This window comes from Canis lupus, chromosome 13, assembly GCF_048164855.1.
Source record: "Canis lupus baileyi chromosome 13, mCanLup2.hap1, whole genome shotgun sequence".
NCBI classification, from domain to species: domain Eukaryota; kingdom Metazoa; phylum Chordata; class Mammalia; order Carnivora; family Canidae; genus Canis; species Canis lupus.
This window is the reverse complement of record NC_132850.1, coordinates 7,751,196-7,767,885: the sequence shown is the minus strand read 5'-3', so window position 1 is coordinate 7,767,885 and position 16,690 is coordinate 7,751,196. Positions and strand designations below refer to the sequence as shown.

The following is a 16,690-nucleotide window of genomic DNA, read 5'->3' as shown; positions in this document are numbered from 1 at the left end:
TATTAAAGTGCAATTTGCCAACATATAGTATTACTCCACTTCTTTTCTAAGCACCTTGCTGCTCCGGGGTCACAGGAGCACGGGCTTAAGCATTCCCAGTTGTAGCTGCCGAGATAGTGCCTTCCCTGGGTATGTATGTATGTGTGTATTTATTATTATTTATTTATTTATTTATCTTCCCTGAGTATTTAAAGAACACTCTTCACCCCCTGCTCTTCGGCCATCGGATCATTAGAAAGTCATGAAAGGATGAGTCCGCCCCTTGATGTCCAACGTCCCCATGTACATGGTCATCTGGGGATCACTTTGATGGGATGGGTGGCGGAGGTTTCTGCTCCAGAAACTTCTCTGCACCCCGTACCTCTCGCTAAGCCGGCTCTGTGGGAGGCGAGGGCTGGAGGGAGAGGGCAAGGCCCTGAGCCTGCTCTCTAACAGCCCTGCGGCCTTCTGTCCTTGGCCCATCGAGGCTCCCAGCTGCCAACATACACATGTTAGTTTTCTCATTTAGATTCCAGTCGTAAGGAACTTGAAGGAAAAAGAGTTGCGTGTGTGTGTGTGTGAAGGGGGAAGCTTGGATGTCATGGGGCAATCTCTGGGTCTGACCACAGTGCCCTCAATATTTCTCACCCCCCCACACACGCACACGCACGTGCACACACAGGCCTTTCCTCCTGGGCCCCCAGAACCTAATTTTTCACGTTTGGAAAACCCAGATGATTTTTGCCTGGGTCCATCTGGTTTTCCAAATAACCTGTCTTTTTGATAAATAACGTAAGTTAAATTAGACAAGACAGAGAGAGGGGTCGAGCAGTGTGCAGTTTCCCCTTCCATCAGCCTCAGAGAGCAAAACCTTGGCCGTGCCCCCGCCGCCAGGCCTGCCCCAGCGCTTGGCAGCCGTGGAGCGGGCCCAGGGGTCCCCCAGGCCGAGCAGGCCCCCCGCCAGCCACGGCGACTGCCCGGCGGGGCCGCTTGTCCCCAAGGAAGGGGGGCCAGGCGCTCCACCCGGGCTGTCCCCCTTCCCGGCCACAGCCAGCACCAGGCGCCGATCAATAAGCTGAAAATGAAACCGTTGAGGTGAGAGGAGAGGACCGAGGGGATGGGGACGCGCGACTCAGACGGACGTGGCCCTCCCGGGGACGGAGACCCAAAGGCGACCCAGCCTGCTCGAAGCCAGGCCCGCCCGCTCGGCCCCCAGGCCTGGCCCCCAGCCAGGCCGGGGTGGGGGAGAGCCCACTCCACGCGTGCCCCACACCGTACCTCTGATCCCAAGTGCAACCCTGTGAGCCAACCTCCTCCTTTCCCTCAGGGCTCCTTTTGGTGACAAAGTTCAGAGAGTGGCTTCTCCGAGGTCGTGCCACTTGTAGGCTGCAGAACGGGGACGGAAGGCTGCACACCGCTGCCGCTTCTATGTCCAGCCCACCCTGCAGAGCTTCCTCGTGGGCACTTCCGCTCCAAGCTTTTTTCTTCTTTTAAAGATTTTATTTACTCATGAGACACACACACACACACACACAGAGGCAGAGACACAGGCGGAGGGAGAAGCAGGCTCCCTGCGGGGACCCCGATGCGGGACTCGATCCTGGGACCCCAGGGTCACACCCTGGGCCGAAGGCAGACGCTCCACCGCTGAGCCACCTGGGCCCCCCAACTCCAAGCTTTTCACCATTAGCTCTTCCAGGTTTCAAATCAATCACTTCTTGCTCAGTAAGTATTTATTGATTCTATGTGCCAGCTATGCTGCTACCTATAGTTTTGTTTTATATTTTTAAAAATAAGACTATATTTTCATAATCTTATATTTTTTATATTTTAAAATATAATTTTATATTTTTATTTTTCTCTATATCCAACATGGGGCTCAAATTCACAACTCCAAGAGCCGCATGTTCTATGGACTGAGCCAGCCAGGCACCCCTTTATGTTTTTTTGTTTTTTTTTAACAAAACAGATATGGTCAGTGGATCCGCTGACTGCACCAGCCAGGCCCCTCCCAAGGAAGATCACATTTTTAAGATCACATTTTTAAGATGTTTTTAAGATCTCACATTTGAGACACATAGGAGAGTACGCGCCTTTTAAGGAGTTGTCCACAAAGCATGATACAGTTGGGACGGTGGCGACTTCTTACACTTGTGGAGCAGCACTTGACATAATGCATTCACGTTCATTTTCCAACTGAAGCCTCAAAGCAACCCCGAGACAGGCATGAATTACGGTCCTCATTTTATTTTTATTTATTTTTTTAAAGATTTTATTTATTTACTCATGAGAGACAGAGAGAGAGAGAGAGAGGCAGAGACACAGGCAGAGGGAGAAGCAGGCTCCATGCAGGGAGCCCGACCTGGGCCTCGATCCCAGCTCTCCAGGATCAGGCCCTGGGCTGAAGGTGGCACCAAACCGCTGAGCCACCCGGGCTGCCCAGGGTCCTCATTTTATAGCTATAAATGGAGGCTCGGAAAGGTGTGGTGTTATCCATTCAGTCTTCACTAGGCAACACTACCTTCCAGGATGCCTATCAAGGAGTGAGGAGAGGGGGCACCTGACTGGCTCAATCGGTACAGCGTGCAACTCTTGATTTTGGGGTTGTAAGTTTGAGCCCCACAACAGGGCATAGAGAATACTTAAAAATAATATATATAAAAAAACAAGACAAATGGGTAGACTACAAGGCAGAAACAGAATGGCATCTCAAGTGTGCTATGATCGGATGGTATCATGACACTCCTCCCAGAAATGCGCTCTGCATCCTCGGGCGAACGAGTCTTACGACAGGAAGCTTCAAGAGTTATTAAACACGTGTAGGAGATAAAGAGCAAACATGCCCAGTGTGAAGCACGAGAGATTCTCAGAGGGTAAAGTTTGTGGAGAAGCAGTTGAGACGAGGGATTGCAAGGGACCTGAGCAGCTTGTCCCCACGGCTGCTTTGATGAACAGAACCTAATGCTTTATGCAACAGGCCGTAGGACGGTTTGTACAACTGTGGACTGAATTAATGAGATCAGAGACCTGTTCGTGTGAAGTAAATACATGTGTCCCTACCCCGCGGCGTGGAGCTAGGAGGGGGTGAAAGGGCTGGCACGGAGCAAATCTATCTCACAGGCCACGAGCTCTTACCCCTCCGGGTACATCGGTTCCAAGCTGGCAGAGCTGAGCCCTAGCAGGAGCCGCAGCAGCGGGCCCCGGGGCCTGTTTCATCAAAACGCAGCTGAAGCTGATGGCTCGACGTTTTGGGCACAGGCATCTGGGTCAGGAGGCGACTCTCCACGTCAGTCCTGTTAGCAAGGTCAAGGCTCAGCTTGCCGTCTGACAACTACACCGGCGAGGGGAAAAGTGACCCAGAGCTCAAGACCTAACTTCTCTTTCTCCAAAGACTGCTTTCTTTCCAGAGCCCAGAGCCTAGGACAGAAACCATTTGCTCCCTGGAATTTCTTTTGCATTGCATTTCTTTTTTTAAAAAGATTTTATTTATGAGAGACAAGAGGGAGAGAGGCAGAGACACAAGCAGAGGGAGAAGTAGGCTCCCTGCGGGGGGCCCAATGTGGACTCGATTCCTGAACCCTGGGGTCACGACCCGAGCCAAAGGCAGCCGCCTAACTGCTGAGCCACCAAGGCGTCCCCCTTGCACTGCTTTTCTTATCCTCAGTGGTCAATTCCAACCATCTTCTCCCTCTCTCCCCCCAGAAGGGATATGGGAAAGCAAGAGGGGAGAAATATGTCACCCTCCTTCCCAGTTCTGTGTGGCAAAGGCTGCCCACCTGGGACACCGTTTAGAGGGCTCCGGGGGAGGGGCGAAGCCCTCACCTTGGACCCAAGGCTCCTGATCAAAGAGCTCTGACAAGAGGTACCGTTCATGTAAACTCCCCGCTGAGAGGCCAGGGAGGGACAACTGCAGCAGGGGGCTTCCCGGGGCGGGGGGGGGGCGGGGCGGGGCGTGCAGCCTGAACATGAGGCTCCTCAACGTCAGACAGGCAATGACCTAAGAATGAGCACCTGATCCGGACGGCAAACCCTGCCTTCAGGCCTGGAGATTTATTGAAACACTACATACATATTAAAACATCTTTATATACATTTTCCCCTTTCCAAGATTACAAATATACAAATCCAAAGCATCTTGTGTATTAGAAACAATTGTAGAGAACCTACACCCTAACTGCAGCAATTACACTGGCGTTCCCCGTCTGCCAATAAAAAGCTGGCATGATTCGCCCAATTTCTCAAGTCCAGCTCCTGACGGCGAAACCACAGGATTCACATGGAACGTGTTTCCAAAGCAGCAGTGACACTCCATTTGGGGCGTGGGGGGATGGAATCGGTCTAGAATTCTGAAAGCTTCATGATTGTTCGGAGAAAACTGGGACTGAGGGCAATTCTCTTCAACAATGTTTTGATCATCAACTCAATAGTGGTCTTCTTTCTAAATAAGTCACGAAGTATTGTGCTCGGACTGGTCAGGGCAATAGACCCAGGTGAATGCAATAAATAATGGTTATATTTCTGTCAGGAGGAGAAGGGAGTCCTTGAGCAACACTGCTGCACAGTGAGAATTTAGTTCCAGAAGAGAGCTCTCCCTGCGCCATGGAATATGTACTTTGGACAGGCACCGGTGGGTGTCTTTATCCTCATCGTCCAGAAAATCCGGGCCACAGTCTTTCTGCCTTGAGTACCAATGTAAGCCCTTACTCTCAGGGAAGCAAAGGTCAACCGGCAAGCTGCGGCTGCCTTGGGAAGAGGCAAACAGGGAAACAGAAGGGGCAAGACAAGTATAACGGCCTGTCTCTTGGTTCCGAGGTCCTCCAAGACGCTCTCTTCCACGGAATCCAGGTCACCGTGGGGCACATCTTCGGGTGTGAAGGATTCATTCCGGTATCGACATCCCTTGGGTTCTCTCATTTCCATAACACCACACTTTTTCCTCCTCCTCCTCCTCCAACCACCCCTTTCAAAAAAAGTCTATCAACCCAGGAGGCTGCTAGGATAAAATGTCAAATATATAACGGAGGACGTGAGCCTTCACTCAAGCATCTGTGCATTGATTTTGTAAACGCTGCAGAATTAAGGTTAGTGGCCAACCCGGGAAATAATACTAGGAAAGGAAAAAGATGTCCAGAGCCATGCAGTGGGAAGAGCTGGATGGAATCTCTGTCCGTAACCTTAATGCACGGACTATAAAGGAAGGGGAGGAGGGGAGATCAATCATCCCCACAGGCATCGATTCCAGCCTTCAACACCACAAACTTCTCAAAGTAGTCTCAACAGGTGCCAGCACCTTTGACGATGTTAACTTTCCAAGTATCTGAAGATGCTTTGCTTCAATCCTGAAGTGCTATCATCTGTCTTGAGGCGCTTAGGTGAAGGGGATGTCTTTAAAGATGGACCCCTTCTTCTTACCTGGAGAGCAGAGAAAGAGTCAGGACCAGCTCAAGACTCCCACACAAGTACTTAGGTTCAGTTAGCTCTTAAGGCACTCATAGTCAAATCACGGACATTTAGGAAAAAAAGAAATACGAACTTTTTAGGAAGCTTTCAACGCTGATGACCTCCTGGGGGTAGCAGTCCTCTGATATTTTATTGGGGAGTGCAAGAGTGAACACCACACCCTAAGCCTTTAAGCCAGAATCATCTATCTATCTATCTATCTATCTATCTATCTATCTATCTATCAATCTATCTATCTATCTAATTTTTTAAAGATTTTATTTATTTATTCATGAGAGACACAGAGAGACAGAGACAGAGGGATAAACAGTCTCCATGAAGGGAACCCGATGTGGGACTTGATCCCAGGATGGCAGGATCACACCCTGAGCCAAAGACACACACTCAATCGCTGAGCCACCCAGGCGTCCCTAATTTTTTTTTTTTTGAAAATCAATCCATCAATCTTGCTGGGGACGGCCACATCAGTTCTCAAATTCCCTACCTGAGGTTTAGACGGTTCCTTCGCTGCCTCAGCCTTGACAGGAGAAAGTGTATGAAAGACAAAGTTTCTTAAATTTCGAGGTGCATTGGGGTTCGGGTCAGAGAGGGCAGCCAGTTTCTGAAGCACAGCTTTGGGCTGGTTTAGCAGGGAGCCTGTTTTCAGCTGAAGAGAGAAGAGTCATCAAATCCCAAGTGCCAAGGGAAGAATGAGAAGTCCGTCCCTCCCTGGCACCCCCAGATCCTGAGGGGACATATTCCTGCCCCACTCAAGCAGAAAGCAATAGCAGGTGCCCTTGACACCTACTGTCTCCTGTAGCCGCCTCCTCCCCCTAACGACAAAGTAACTCCTCCCTTAGCCTGACCTGGGCCGATGTAACATCGCAGATCCTGACATCAGGCTATCCATGTCCCCAACCAACCTGGTGGGCACTCTCTGGCCTGATGGCTTCAAAGGGATTTCTGAGTAAAGACTTTGGTTCTTGAATAACCACGGTGCGATTGGCTGAAAAGACAATAAAGGGAGGTTTGTTCTGGGCAGAGCTGGATAGAATTACCTTTAAATCTAAACAAGCTAAGAAGCCTCTAACTAAACCAATAAACTAAGGCTTAATAACCCGGATTATTTTATCATGGTGACTTGAAACTATAGTAAGGAGTGGCAGGAAGATAGACAACCAGCTTGAATGTTGACCGTTAACAGTAATAAGCAAAAGCAAGCGTGGTAGGCTGAACACAGATGGTGTCTAAGAGCCCCATTCTGGAATTAGCGCCGGGTTCAATATCCAGCTCTAACACAGTCTTGGGCAACCAAATAAAGAAGCTAAAATTCCTACTCTGAGTTGCCTTAGAACCATCTACGTCTACTCACAAGTACAACGTCCACTGCCCAAAAGTCTAAGATCCAAGAACACTGTCCTTTCCCATCTCGGAGGGTCCTCTTTAGCACAATGTGAGACCAAGGCCCCGGCCTACAGGGCAACAGTCCCTGAGGCTGGAGTCACTTCCGAGGCTCCTGCATGAACCATCCAGGAGACTGGGCCCAGAGGAGGACGAGAGCTCACCATTTTTCTGTAGTGCTTTGGCTGTAACTTTCTTGGCCAGCATCATAAACTGACTGTCTTCCCCGATGTCTTCTTCTTCAGCTGCAATTTTCCCCTGCTCTGCCTGAAAATAAAAATCAGACCGCATTAACATCAGTCTACTGCGCCCCCAAACGGTTAGCATGGCCTGGGTTGTAAAGCTAAGGTACCTGGGATAGCCTTGGTTTTCCCTTCTGCAACCTTTGTTGCTACAGACCAAAAAAAAGGATCTTGGACAAACAAACGTGAATGAACTGCCCGTCGTAATCTTCTCAGAACACAAAAGAAAATTCAAGGATTAAAAGGGACAGCAATATGCTGCCCAGGATCTTGAAACTATCCTGACAGGGGAGGTGAGTGGGTCCCCTCCTCCTCAGCAGCCAGGAACACAACAGAGGACTTCCTACCTGGTCCCGAAGCCACTGTTCTCGTTCAATTCGCTCCTTCCTCCAACGGGCTTCCGTCTCATCAAACTGCTCTTCCATCTGATCATCATCAGAGTCTCTGTGGAACAAGTCCATCTGGGAAGCATCATCTAAAGCAAAGAGTCAAGGCCATGAGCATTCTGCAGTCTCCCAGGAGAAGGCGCTCGGACAGATGCAAGGGACTCATCATTCATCACACACTGACACAAGCTTTTCCGTTCACTAACAGAAAGTCAGTTACAGCCAGGTCCTCCTCAGTAGCCTGCTGCGGTTTGGATTTCCACTCGTCGTCTTAGACGGGACACACACGTACACCATACCATCTGTTTCTGAAAGCAATGACCAAGATACCTATGTTTTTCCATCGGAATTTCCTCATTCGGCCAGGACCGTCACTATGCAGATCTCCATCGGCGAGGTACCTCTCTTGGTATAAACGTAGCTGTCGCTTATCATCATCCAACATCGTTTTCCTGCAGGAAAGATACAGGGTTCAAAGCCAGGACCACTCTGGCTGGTTGTGGAAACGTCCCATCACTCAGAAGGGCCTGCTGGGATACTGACATGTGTATTTTCTTGATTTGATTCTGTAGCTCCTCATCAGAAGGGAGTACTTCATCAATTTCGTCCTGTTCATATTCGTCGATATCTTCCCCATCATACTCATCTTCACTTCCCACATCACTCCCCGACACCTCTGCCTCATCCTCCAGGTACTTCTTCAATCTCCTAGGAAGGAATTTTGAAGATTAGAAACGCAACAATGAATACAGACACAGACTATGGATGCAGTGAGAAAAGCAGAACACGGAGCCACTTAAATTTTAATGATACACTTCAGTAATACTTAAAGTCTATCATTTAATACACACCGTATGCCAATACCTATGCTTCCCAGGCTTCATGGCATTATCTCAGGAGGGAGGACTATTATTGCCCTTCAATTTACAGTTGAATGACAGAGACTCAGAGAGTAAATAAATGACCCAAAATCACACAGCTAGGAGGTCGATTAGGTTCTCTAAAGCCAGAACTCTCAATCTCCTCTACATCTGGGACATACCTGCTGGAAGGTTCAGATTATTTTGTTCCGTATTTAAGCTCACCAGGATCGGGAGAGAGGTGAGAGATGGTATGGTAATGGAAGGTAATAGCCTGGGATTTCTTAGCAGCTGCCAAGTCTTGACCCTCAAGTTAGAGGCACACCTGAGGCTCAGAGTAACTGGTAGGTAAAACCACTACTTCCTAAGTTTTTGTGACCTCAGTTCCTACTGAGAACAAATCTGCTGTCACTTTGGGTTCAAAGTCCTGTCATCTATCATCACAAGTGGCAAAAGTTTGATGGCTTTCTGAAGGATGATTTTTATCAAAGACTTACATTATTTTTTAAAAAGCTGAGTTCCTCTAAATGCTAGGGATCCCAGGGAGTTCCTTAGAGGGCTAAAAGCCACTGAATTCTCTAATCTTTTCATTTACCCACTTGGAACAGCACAACTTTTAGCTGTCATTCTTTCTAAGATTTCTTTTGGACAAAGGATTCTCCAGTTAAGTAAGGTTTAAGAACCACTACCTTAGAAAAATCTATAGATGACCCCAAGCTGTAAGAGACAGTTAATTTGACAGGTGACAAATTAGAACCCCAAACTGATCTTAATAGAATGGAATGACAGGCTAGAAACAATAATATAAAGCTAATAGAGATCAATATGATATCTTATATGTGAATTCCAGAAGTCATCCGTGTACAATATAATAATGAATGCCTATTAAAATGGTCTTTATGAAACTTTTAATATCATGGGAAAATCATTATGGATATTCCAAGTGGGAAAAAAGCAAGACACAAAAATATATATACGAAAAAAAATTGCACAGATCTCAACTCTATGAAAACATATGCATAAAAGTGGTTATGGAGCAATCTACCATCCAAAGTTTCATTAGATACTTGGATGGTGAACACAGATGACTTTTTATTTGTAGCTTTGTCTTCTTTTAAATATTCTAAAATAAGTGGTTTACTTTCATGAGCAGAACAAAACATTAAAAAGGAATAAACGGGAGGTCATCTGCCTAAGACTAGGATGAGGAAAACCTGAAATGACAGTAATCCATAGGAAAAAAGACCCCATTCCTTAAAAAAGGAATTTTCATTGTCTACTAACTCCTCAAAATCTACAGCGACTCAGCTCTTAGGATCCCTGGTTACTTGACGAGTAGTATGCATCCAGAACAAGGACGTGGTTGTACCACCATATACAGCGGGAGGTGGACCACACCTGAGGATGAAGAGAATATCCGGTACGTGAGGAGTCAGGAAGCAACGCCGTGTGAGAAATAGCTGAAGGAACCGAGATATTTAGTACAGAACTCACCTAAGGAGTATATAATCATTTTTGAACACTCAAGAGATACCACGTGAAGGGGTGTATTGGATCTGTGTTGACCACGAAAAGCAAAGAACTGGCAGACTGAGGTAAACGGTGGCAAGCTACAACTCAACTGTGAGAACTTTCTCCAGCAATGGGAGGAATGGACATAACACCTACATTTGCCTTCTCAATTTCTCGGACTGCTTCAGGACCTCTTCCTCGTCATCATCTTCAGGGTCTTCCAATGCCAGATCTTCGTTATCAGAGTTACTGGGTTCATCCTGAAAAATCAGGGAGTATCACACACAAAGTTAAGCTGAACAAAACGTGTCCTCAACTAAGACAGGATTTATGAACTTCTGCCCAAACATCTCAATCTAGGAAATGGCTTCTGATAACATGCCAAACTCAGAATCCTCGCCCACTCAGATTCCACTCAGATTAGGAAAAAGACAAGACGGCAGCAGCAGTACCTGGAGTTCAGTTAGGATTACTTTGTTCCCTTCAAGACTCACCTCATCACTATCCAACTCGTTATCGTTTGGGACAAGCCGAAAGTCTCCAAATTCCTCCTCTTCACCTTCTTCTTCCCTAAAGTACAAATCAAACCAATAGGTTGCTGAAACAAACTACGGGGAGTCAGCCAACTTACAAATTGAAAATATTTTACTAGCACCAACCATCTCTTCAAGAGATAGGAAACAAGAGACCTTGCCTTTAGAAAAAAATAGTGATAAAATATACATAACACAATCATGTTGTGCAGCCAACCTCCAGAACTCTTCTCATCTTGCAAAACTTTTTATTTATTATTTATTTTTTTAAGGCAGGGAGGGGCAGAGAGAGCATCTTAAGTAGGCTCCATGCCCAGTGTGGAGCCCAACATAGGGCTTGATCTCACAACCCTGAAATCATGACTTGAGCTGAGATCAAGAGTCAGACACTTAACTGACTGAGCCACCCAGGTGCCCCAAAACTCTATACCCTTTATTTTTTATTTTTAAAAATATTTTATTTATTTATTCATGAGGGACACACAGAAAGAGAGAGAGAGAGGCAGAGACACAGGCAGAGGGAGAAGGAGGCTCCACGCAGGGAGCCCGATGCAGGACCCGATCCCGGGTCTCCAGGATCACACCCTGGGCCGAAGCTGGCGCTAAATCGCTGGGCCACCGGGGCTGCCCAACTCTGTACCCTTTAACCAACAATTCCCCACTTTTCCTTCCCCTCAGCTCCTGACAACTACCCTTCTACTTTCTCTATGAATTTGACTACTCTCAGTACCTCATCTAAGTAGAAAACTACAGTATTTGTATTTTGAGGACTGGCTTATTTCACCAAGCATAATGTCCTCAATGCTCATCCATGTTGTTGCATGTGTCAGAATTTTGTTCCTTTCTAAGGCTGAATAATCCATTTGTGTGTGTGTGTCCACCATATTTTGTTTATCTACTTGGGATGCTTCCACCTTTTGATTATTATGAATCATGCTACTATGAACATGGGTTTACAAATACCTGAAACTCTGTTATCACTTCTTTTGTGAATACGCTTGAATCATATCATATTGTTTTTAATTTTTTGAGGAATTGCCATTTCGATTTCTAGAGAAGCTTCCCACCAACAGTGGATAAGGGTTCCAATTTCTCCATATCCTCACAAAAACTTATTATTTTGTGTTTTTGTGGGTTTTTAAAAATTTTTTATAGTAGCCATCCTAATGGGTATGAGGTAGTATCTTACTGTGGTTTTGATTTGCATTTCTCTTGAACACTTTCATGTGCTTATTCTCTCCCTTAAAATAGAGAGAGAGAGAGAGAAATGTGTTTAATGGTGAAGCTTAGCACACTTTTAGCACCATATACGGCCTGAAGTTGAAGCAGCAGGGACAGGTAGGCGACTCCCATTAAGTCTCACATGGCAAAGAGGATGAGGAAGGCAACCAGCACACAGAAGAGCCCCGTGTCCTCAGGTCAAAGCCCAGAACGGCAGAGAAGAGCTGCTGCTTGAGAGACAGGTTCCTGGCACAGCCAATGATCAGGATGCCAAACACTATTCCAATGCCAGCCCCTGAACCAGCCACACCAATAAATGGGGCTGCTATGGCAATATCCCAGGAGACGACACTGGTCTGGAACTCCATCGGGCTACCTGGAGTTGGGGAGCTGCTCTAGGATGGCTGTGTAGATGGGATCACTGGCCTACTCAAGGAGGCAGACACAGGCCTGATTGGGCCCCTGGTACAACCTGAGATCAGAGCCAGAGGAATGAGCAGTGCCCAGTGGGCTGCACTGTCTGCCTCCCAGCTTTAGCTCTAGGTCTCTATTCTTGGCTTTTTTTCCTTTTTCTAAAAGAATTTATTTATTTGAGAGAGAGAGAGAGAAAGCATGAGTGGGGGCAGAGCAGAGGGAGCAGCCTCCCCACTGAGCAGGGAGCCCGACGTGGGGCTCGATCTCAGGACCCTGGGATCATGACGGACCCAAAGTCAGACACTTAACCGACTGAGCCACCCAGGCTCCCCATCTTCTTTCTTTCTTTAACCCTGTTTTCCACCGACTAAAGGAAAGCATTATAATTTCCTTACTTTGCAAACAAGACTCCAAAGTATCGCAAGACTCCCAGACAGGATATGAAGCCCTTAAAATGGGTCATTATTGTGGACCTCAGGATTTTATCAGAAGACGAGGCCTTCCTAAGTTCCCTTCAATCACTGAGACTTACCTGTCTGTGGGGAAAGATCCCGAGCAAAGAGCAAGTGCTTCTTCCATGGGATCACCCAAGCTGCTCTCTTTCTCCGGCTTATTTAACTCTGATGGAGCCAGAGTGGAGGCATCTATATCACAACAAAGAAAAAGATTTGTCACCAAGAAATAACAGCTTTATTCTCTCTCCCCAGCCATCTATAGACACTCCAGCTCAATACAGTTCTAAGGTAAGCTTGCCAAAAAGAGCTTACCATCCATTCATTCAACAAATCCTTATTTAGTGCTTACTATGTGCCAGGCACCAGGGATACAGTAGTGAGCAAAACAAAAATCCCAGCTCCCACAGAGCTGACATTCTAGCCATCAGGGAGACAGGAACATGCAGATGGAAATAAGTAGGCATTTATAGGAAATTTACTATTACAAGAGCACTCTTCTAAGCTCTGCATACATATTAACCATAAATGAGAAATCGCATGGCAAAAACTGAAGCTTAGGTTGACATTTTACCACCTTAAGAAAGCAAAGGCTCTAAACATCAGGAAGCTAAGAATTCAACCTACACACAAGAATATGTCACACCCTTGTTTTCTGTGAACTTTTCACCCAAGGGTAACAGGCTTCTTCTCAAGGACACTGACAAGATATTTGGTTGTGGCAAGCCTGACACTCTCTGTTGGCTATTTACCCTGAGAAGTGAATTTTCCTGAACAAAGATTCAGAAGTTCCTCCAGGTTTTCTTTCTTGTCGTTCTTCCTGGACAGAGTCTTTTCAGTTTGAGATGTGAACTTTCCAGTACATAGATCCAGTAGCTCATCCATGTTAGCATCCATGGCATTCTCATCCATACTGGCCAATGGCAATCCAGGCTTCAAAGCTTGGTACTGATTTCTGTGGTTTCTAACATTTAAGAACCTACAAATGCAATGAAGAATATAAGAAATTCTCTAGGAGAAACAACAAAGTAGTGGCTAAAACATTTTAAAGAGTTTTTTTTTTTTTTTTTTTTTTAAGAAAGAGTGGGGGAAGGGGCAGAGGGAGGAGAGAGAAAATCTTAGGCAGGCTCCACACCCAAGACAGAGCCGAAGGCAGGGCTCGATCTCATGACCCTAACATTATGACCTGAGCCAAAATCAAGAGTTGGACATTTAATTGACTGAGCCACCCAGGCACTCTGGTATTTCTAATAAAACCAAACTTAAAAGCTGAATCTCAGGGGCACCTGGGTGGTTCAGTTGGTGAGGCATCTGCCTTCAGCTCAGGTCACGATCTTGGAGTCCTGGGATTGGGCTACTTGCTTGGAGGGGAGTCTGCTTCTCCTTCTCCCTCTGCCCCTCCCCACTGCTCATATTCTCTCCCTCTCTCAAATAAATAAATAAAATCTTAAAAAAAAAAAAAAGGCTGAATCTCAAACCAGCAAAGGATCCAAACTGCAGCCTTGTGATAATCTAAAGAGGGAGGGAGTTTAATAAAAGAATAAGTGCTATTTGAAAGGTAAAGGGTAGAGGATCATTTCTGCTTTCAGACAGTGTCAGTGTTATGGCCGTGCAACGTGCCACGGGTCTGTCAATCCCCAATCCACACAACAAGCCTAACACAGCAGGACAGGTCATCCAATGCCCTTACACGAGCTGTGCATTTCAAGTAAAGCAGAGATCAAAGGATCAGAATGCCAGGAAAGACTATTTACGTTTTACTTTCTGGAGAGCTTTTGTTCAAACTTGCAGAATGTAATCCTAATGGTCTGTACACCTTCTCTTTCTCAGAAGAGAGAGCACAGATGGAGTAACAGAAGCTCACTTTATTTTTAAACAAAATTAAGCAGTACCCAGCACCATCCCACCCACAGAAACATAAAACTACCTACCCATCTGCATCCAACAGTTGGCTCTGAGTGTCATCTTCTAAACAGAACTGGAAGTCTCCTGCTCCTAGGAAAAGTGTCTTAGGCTCTGGGGAGGCGTTATACAGATCCTGGGAATCCTCTATGGGAAGTGAAGGCTCAGACAGCTTTCCTGAACTCTGGCACCAAAACAAAACCAAACAAAAACAAAACATTTTATAATTGTCATTCACTGTCATGACAACAACAGAAGTTGCTATTTCCAAGATTTTATCTACTCTCAGGCAATTGCAGCTGAGGAGGACAATGCATAGCCAAGAGAAGGATAAAGAAAAATATCTTCAGGAAAGTAAGAACACTGGATGAGGCTTGTTTTTAATACACAAAGGGGGTGGTTTCTTAAAACCGAGCACACATAACGTGGTGGGAGTTGGTTGGCTCAGATGCATTTTATTTAGCAGTGTGGGAAGTAAAAGGGGGAGGAGATTAGAAGACCATTACCATCTTACCTTCGAAGCTGAGCTGACCAAACTGGCTCGAAATAGCCCAGGGGAGGGAGATCTGAATCCTCCCGCTACAGGGAAAAAACCGGTCCCACGGCCTGTCTGTCTGTTGCAAGGCTGATAGGATGGAATCGTGGAGCCAATCAGCTCAAAGCTGCTATTGTGGCTGCTTTCCTTTGTTAACAACGAGCATGAATCATCTTCATCTAAAGAAAGAGAAATAACTTTTAAGTGTATGATTCCAGAAATAAGGTGGATCTGTTTAGGAAAAAGAATTGAGAATGCAACTATCAGGTAACATTCATAGGCAAACCCCTCAAGTTATGTGTCTAAAACATGAAGTTGAAGGTAAATTACAGTAGCAAGAGAGCATTATACAGTCAGGGTTTATCACTCTGAGCTACGTGACACCTGAAAGTTCCCAACTTTCTCTCACCCTGCCTAATGCCTATGATCACTCTCCCCATCATCCAATCATGTCTACATCTTCTTTTTATCTACTGTAACATAAATGTTCTCACGGCTCAGTTAATCAACACACACTACTAAGGACATATTTTTTTTTTTTTTTTTTTTTATGTATGATAGTCACAGAGAGAGAGAGAGAGAGAGAGAGAGAGGCAGAGACACAGGCAGAGGGAGAAGCAGGCTCCATGCACCGGAAGCCTGATGTGGGATTCGATCCCGGGTCTCCAGGATCACGCCCTGGGCCAAAGGCAGGTGCTAAACCGCTGCGCCACCCAGGGATCCCCTAAGGACATATTATATGTCCATGTTCAACTGTGAAGAAACGCAATACAAAATTTCAAAACCAGACCCGAGAAAAATCTTCTAATTCGTTAATTCCTTTCAGAAAAATTTTCTAACTCATAAATTCCTTTCATTGCCACAGGGAAGACGGAGAAAAGTCTACTGAGTTCAAAAAAATGCAAATCTTATGGAATTGTAGGCCTTCAGTACCAAAGCTAAAGGAGCTAAGAAAAGTCAAGTTCTGCATAAGAGTCATGACTTACCCAGTTTGCTAGACCTTTTGCCTGAGATTTCATCTGTTTCTGATTTTTCTTCATTAGGAAAGTAACTATGAAACAAGAAAGAAAATTGTTTACCTGTTTCTGCTACTTATTTATTTTTTTAAAGATTTATTTATTCGAGAGAGAGAGAGAAAGAGAGAGAGAATGCACACAAGTGAGGGAAGAGGCAGAGGAAGAGGAAGATTCTCAAACAGAATCTCCACTGAGTCTGGAGTGAGATGCAGGCCTCGATCTCACCACCCATGATGTCATGACCTGAGCTGCAGTCAAGAGTTGGACGCTTAACTGACTGAGCCACCCAGCCGCCCCATGTCTCTGCTTCTTATGAGAGAGGCAAACCCAAGGGAGTCTTATCTTTCCCTTGAGAGAATTACTTACCCCATCTTGGAAGAGTTGTCCTTAAATAGAAGCAAGGTAGAATCAGATGACAGAGGCTTGGGGACAGAGAGGCCAATGGACTTGCTAATGTCACTACTGCCATCACTATTGTCTTTATCCATTTCTTTCTCTTCTTTGGTTTCTATTTCTTCACCACTGAGAAGGAATTCTGCATTCTTCACCAATCACATTGCCCAAAAACAGAAAGTCAAAAAATTTAAAAGCAAATAGGCTGTTAGCCTGACATACGGCTGCTTGGTTACAGTTCACATCTTAAAGCTCAAACGGTAGACCTGAAGGAAGCTTGGTGTAATCATTGTCAGTAACATAATTTTCCCTGACACTCCAGGAGCTCTTTTGTACTTATTTTACCTTTTACCTCCTCAAATTGCTACGAGATTGTGAAAGAAGACCGGGTTATCACTTTACCAA

The 16,690-nt window shown here is 45.8% G+C and overlaps 1 protein-coding gene and 1 pseudogene across 1 annotated transcript in view; both read right to left on the bottom strand.

Annotated features, from left to right (window-relative positions):
- Nucleotides 1–3,994: 3,994 nt before the first annotated feature.
- CLSPN (claspin) overlaps nucleotides 3,995–16,690 on the bottom strand; it is a 30,209-nt gene continuing 17,513 nt past the window's right edge. Inside the window, exons 11-25 of the mRNA XM_072771979.1 lie at nucleotides 16,259–16,434; nucleotides 15,863–15,927; nucleotides 14,856–15,055; nucleotides 14,371–14,525; nucleotides 13,192–13,418; nucleotides 12,520–12,631; nucleotides 10,314–10,389; nucleotides 9,976–10,079; nucleotides 7,991–8,155; nucleotides 7,778–7,899; nucleotides 7,409–7,536; nucleotides 6,984–7,086; nucleotides 6,342–6,424; nucleotides 5,924–6,085; nucleotides 3,995–5,391 (exon numbers count right to left, since the gene is read on the bottom strand). Of these exons, the coding sequence (XP_072628080.1) occupies nucleotides 5,281–5,391; nucleotides 5,924–6,085; nucleotides 6,342–6,424; nucleotides 6,984–7,086; nucleotides 7,409–7,536; nucleotides 7,778–7,899; nucleotides 7,991–8,155; nucleotides 9,976–10,079; nucleotides 10,314–10,389; nucleotides 12,520–12,631; nucleotides 13,192–13,418; nucleotides 14,371–14,525; nucleotides 14,856–15,055; nucleotides 15,863–15,927; nucleotides 16,259–16,434 (1,989 nt within the window). The 3' untranslated portion in view covers nucleotides 3,995–5,280. The remainder of the gene's footprint in view (nucleotides 5,392–5,923; nucleotides 6,086–6,341; nucleotides 6,425–6,983; nucleotides 7,087–7,408; nucleotides 7,537–7,777; nucleotides 7,900–7,990; nucleotides 8,156–9,975; nucleotides 10,080–10,313; nucleotides 10,390–12,519; nucleotides 12,632–13,191; nucleotides 13,419–14,370; nucleotides 14,526–14,855; nucleotides 15,056–15,862; nucleotides 15,928–16,258; nucleotides 16,435–16,690) is intronic.
- Nucleotides 11,029–12,450, bottom strand: LOC140603205 (ATP synthase F(0) complex subunit C1, mitochondrial pseudogene; annotated as a pseudogene).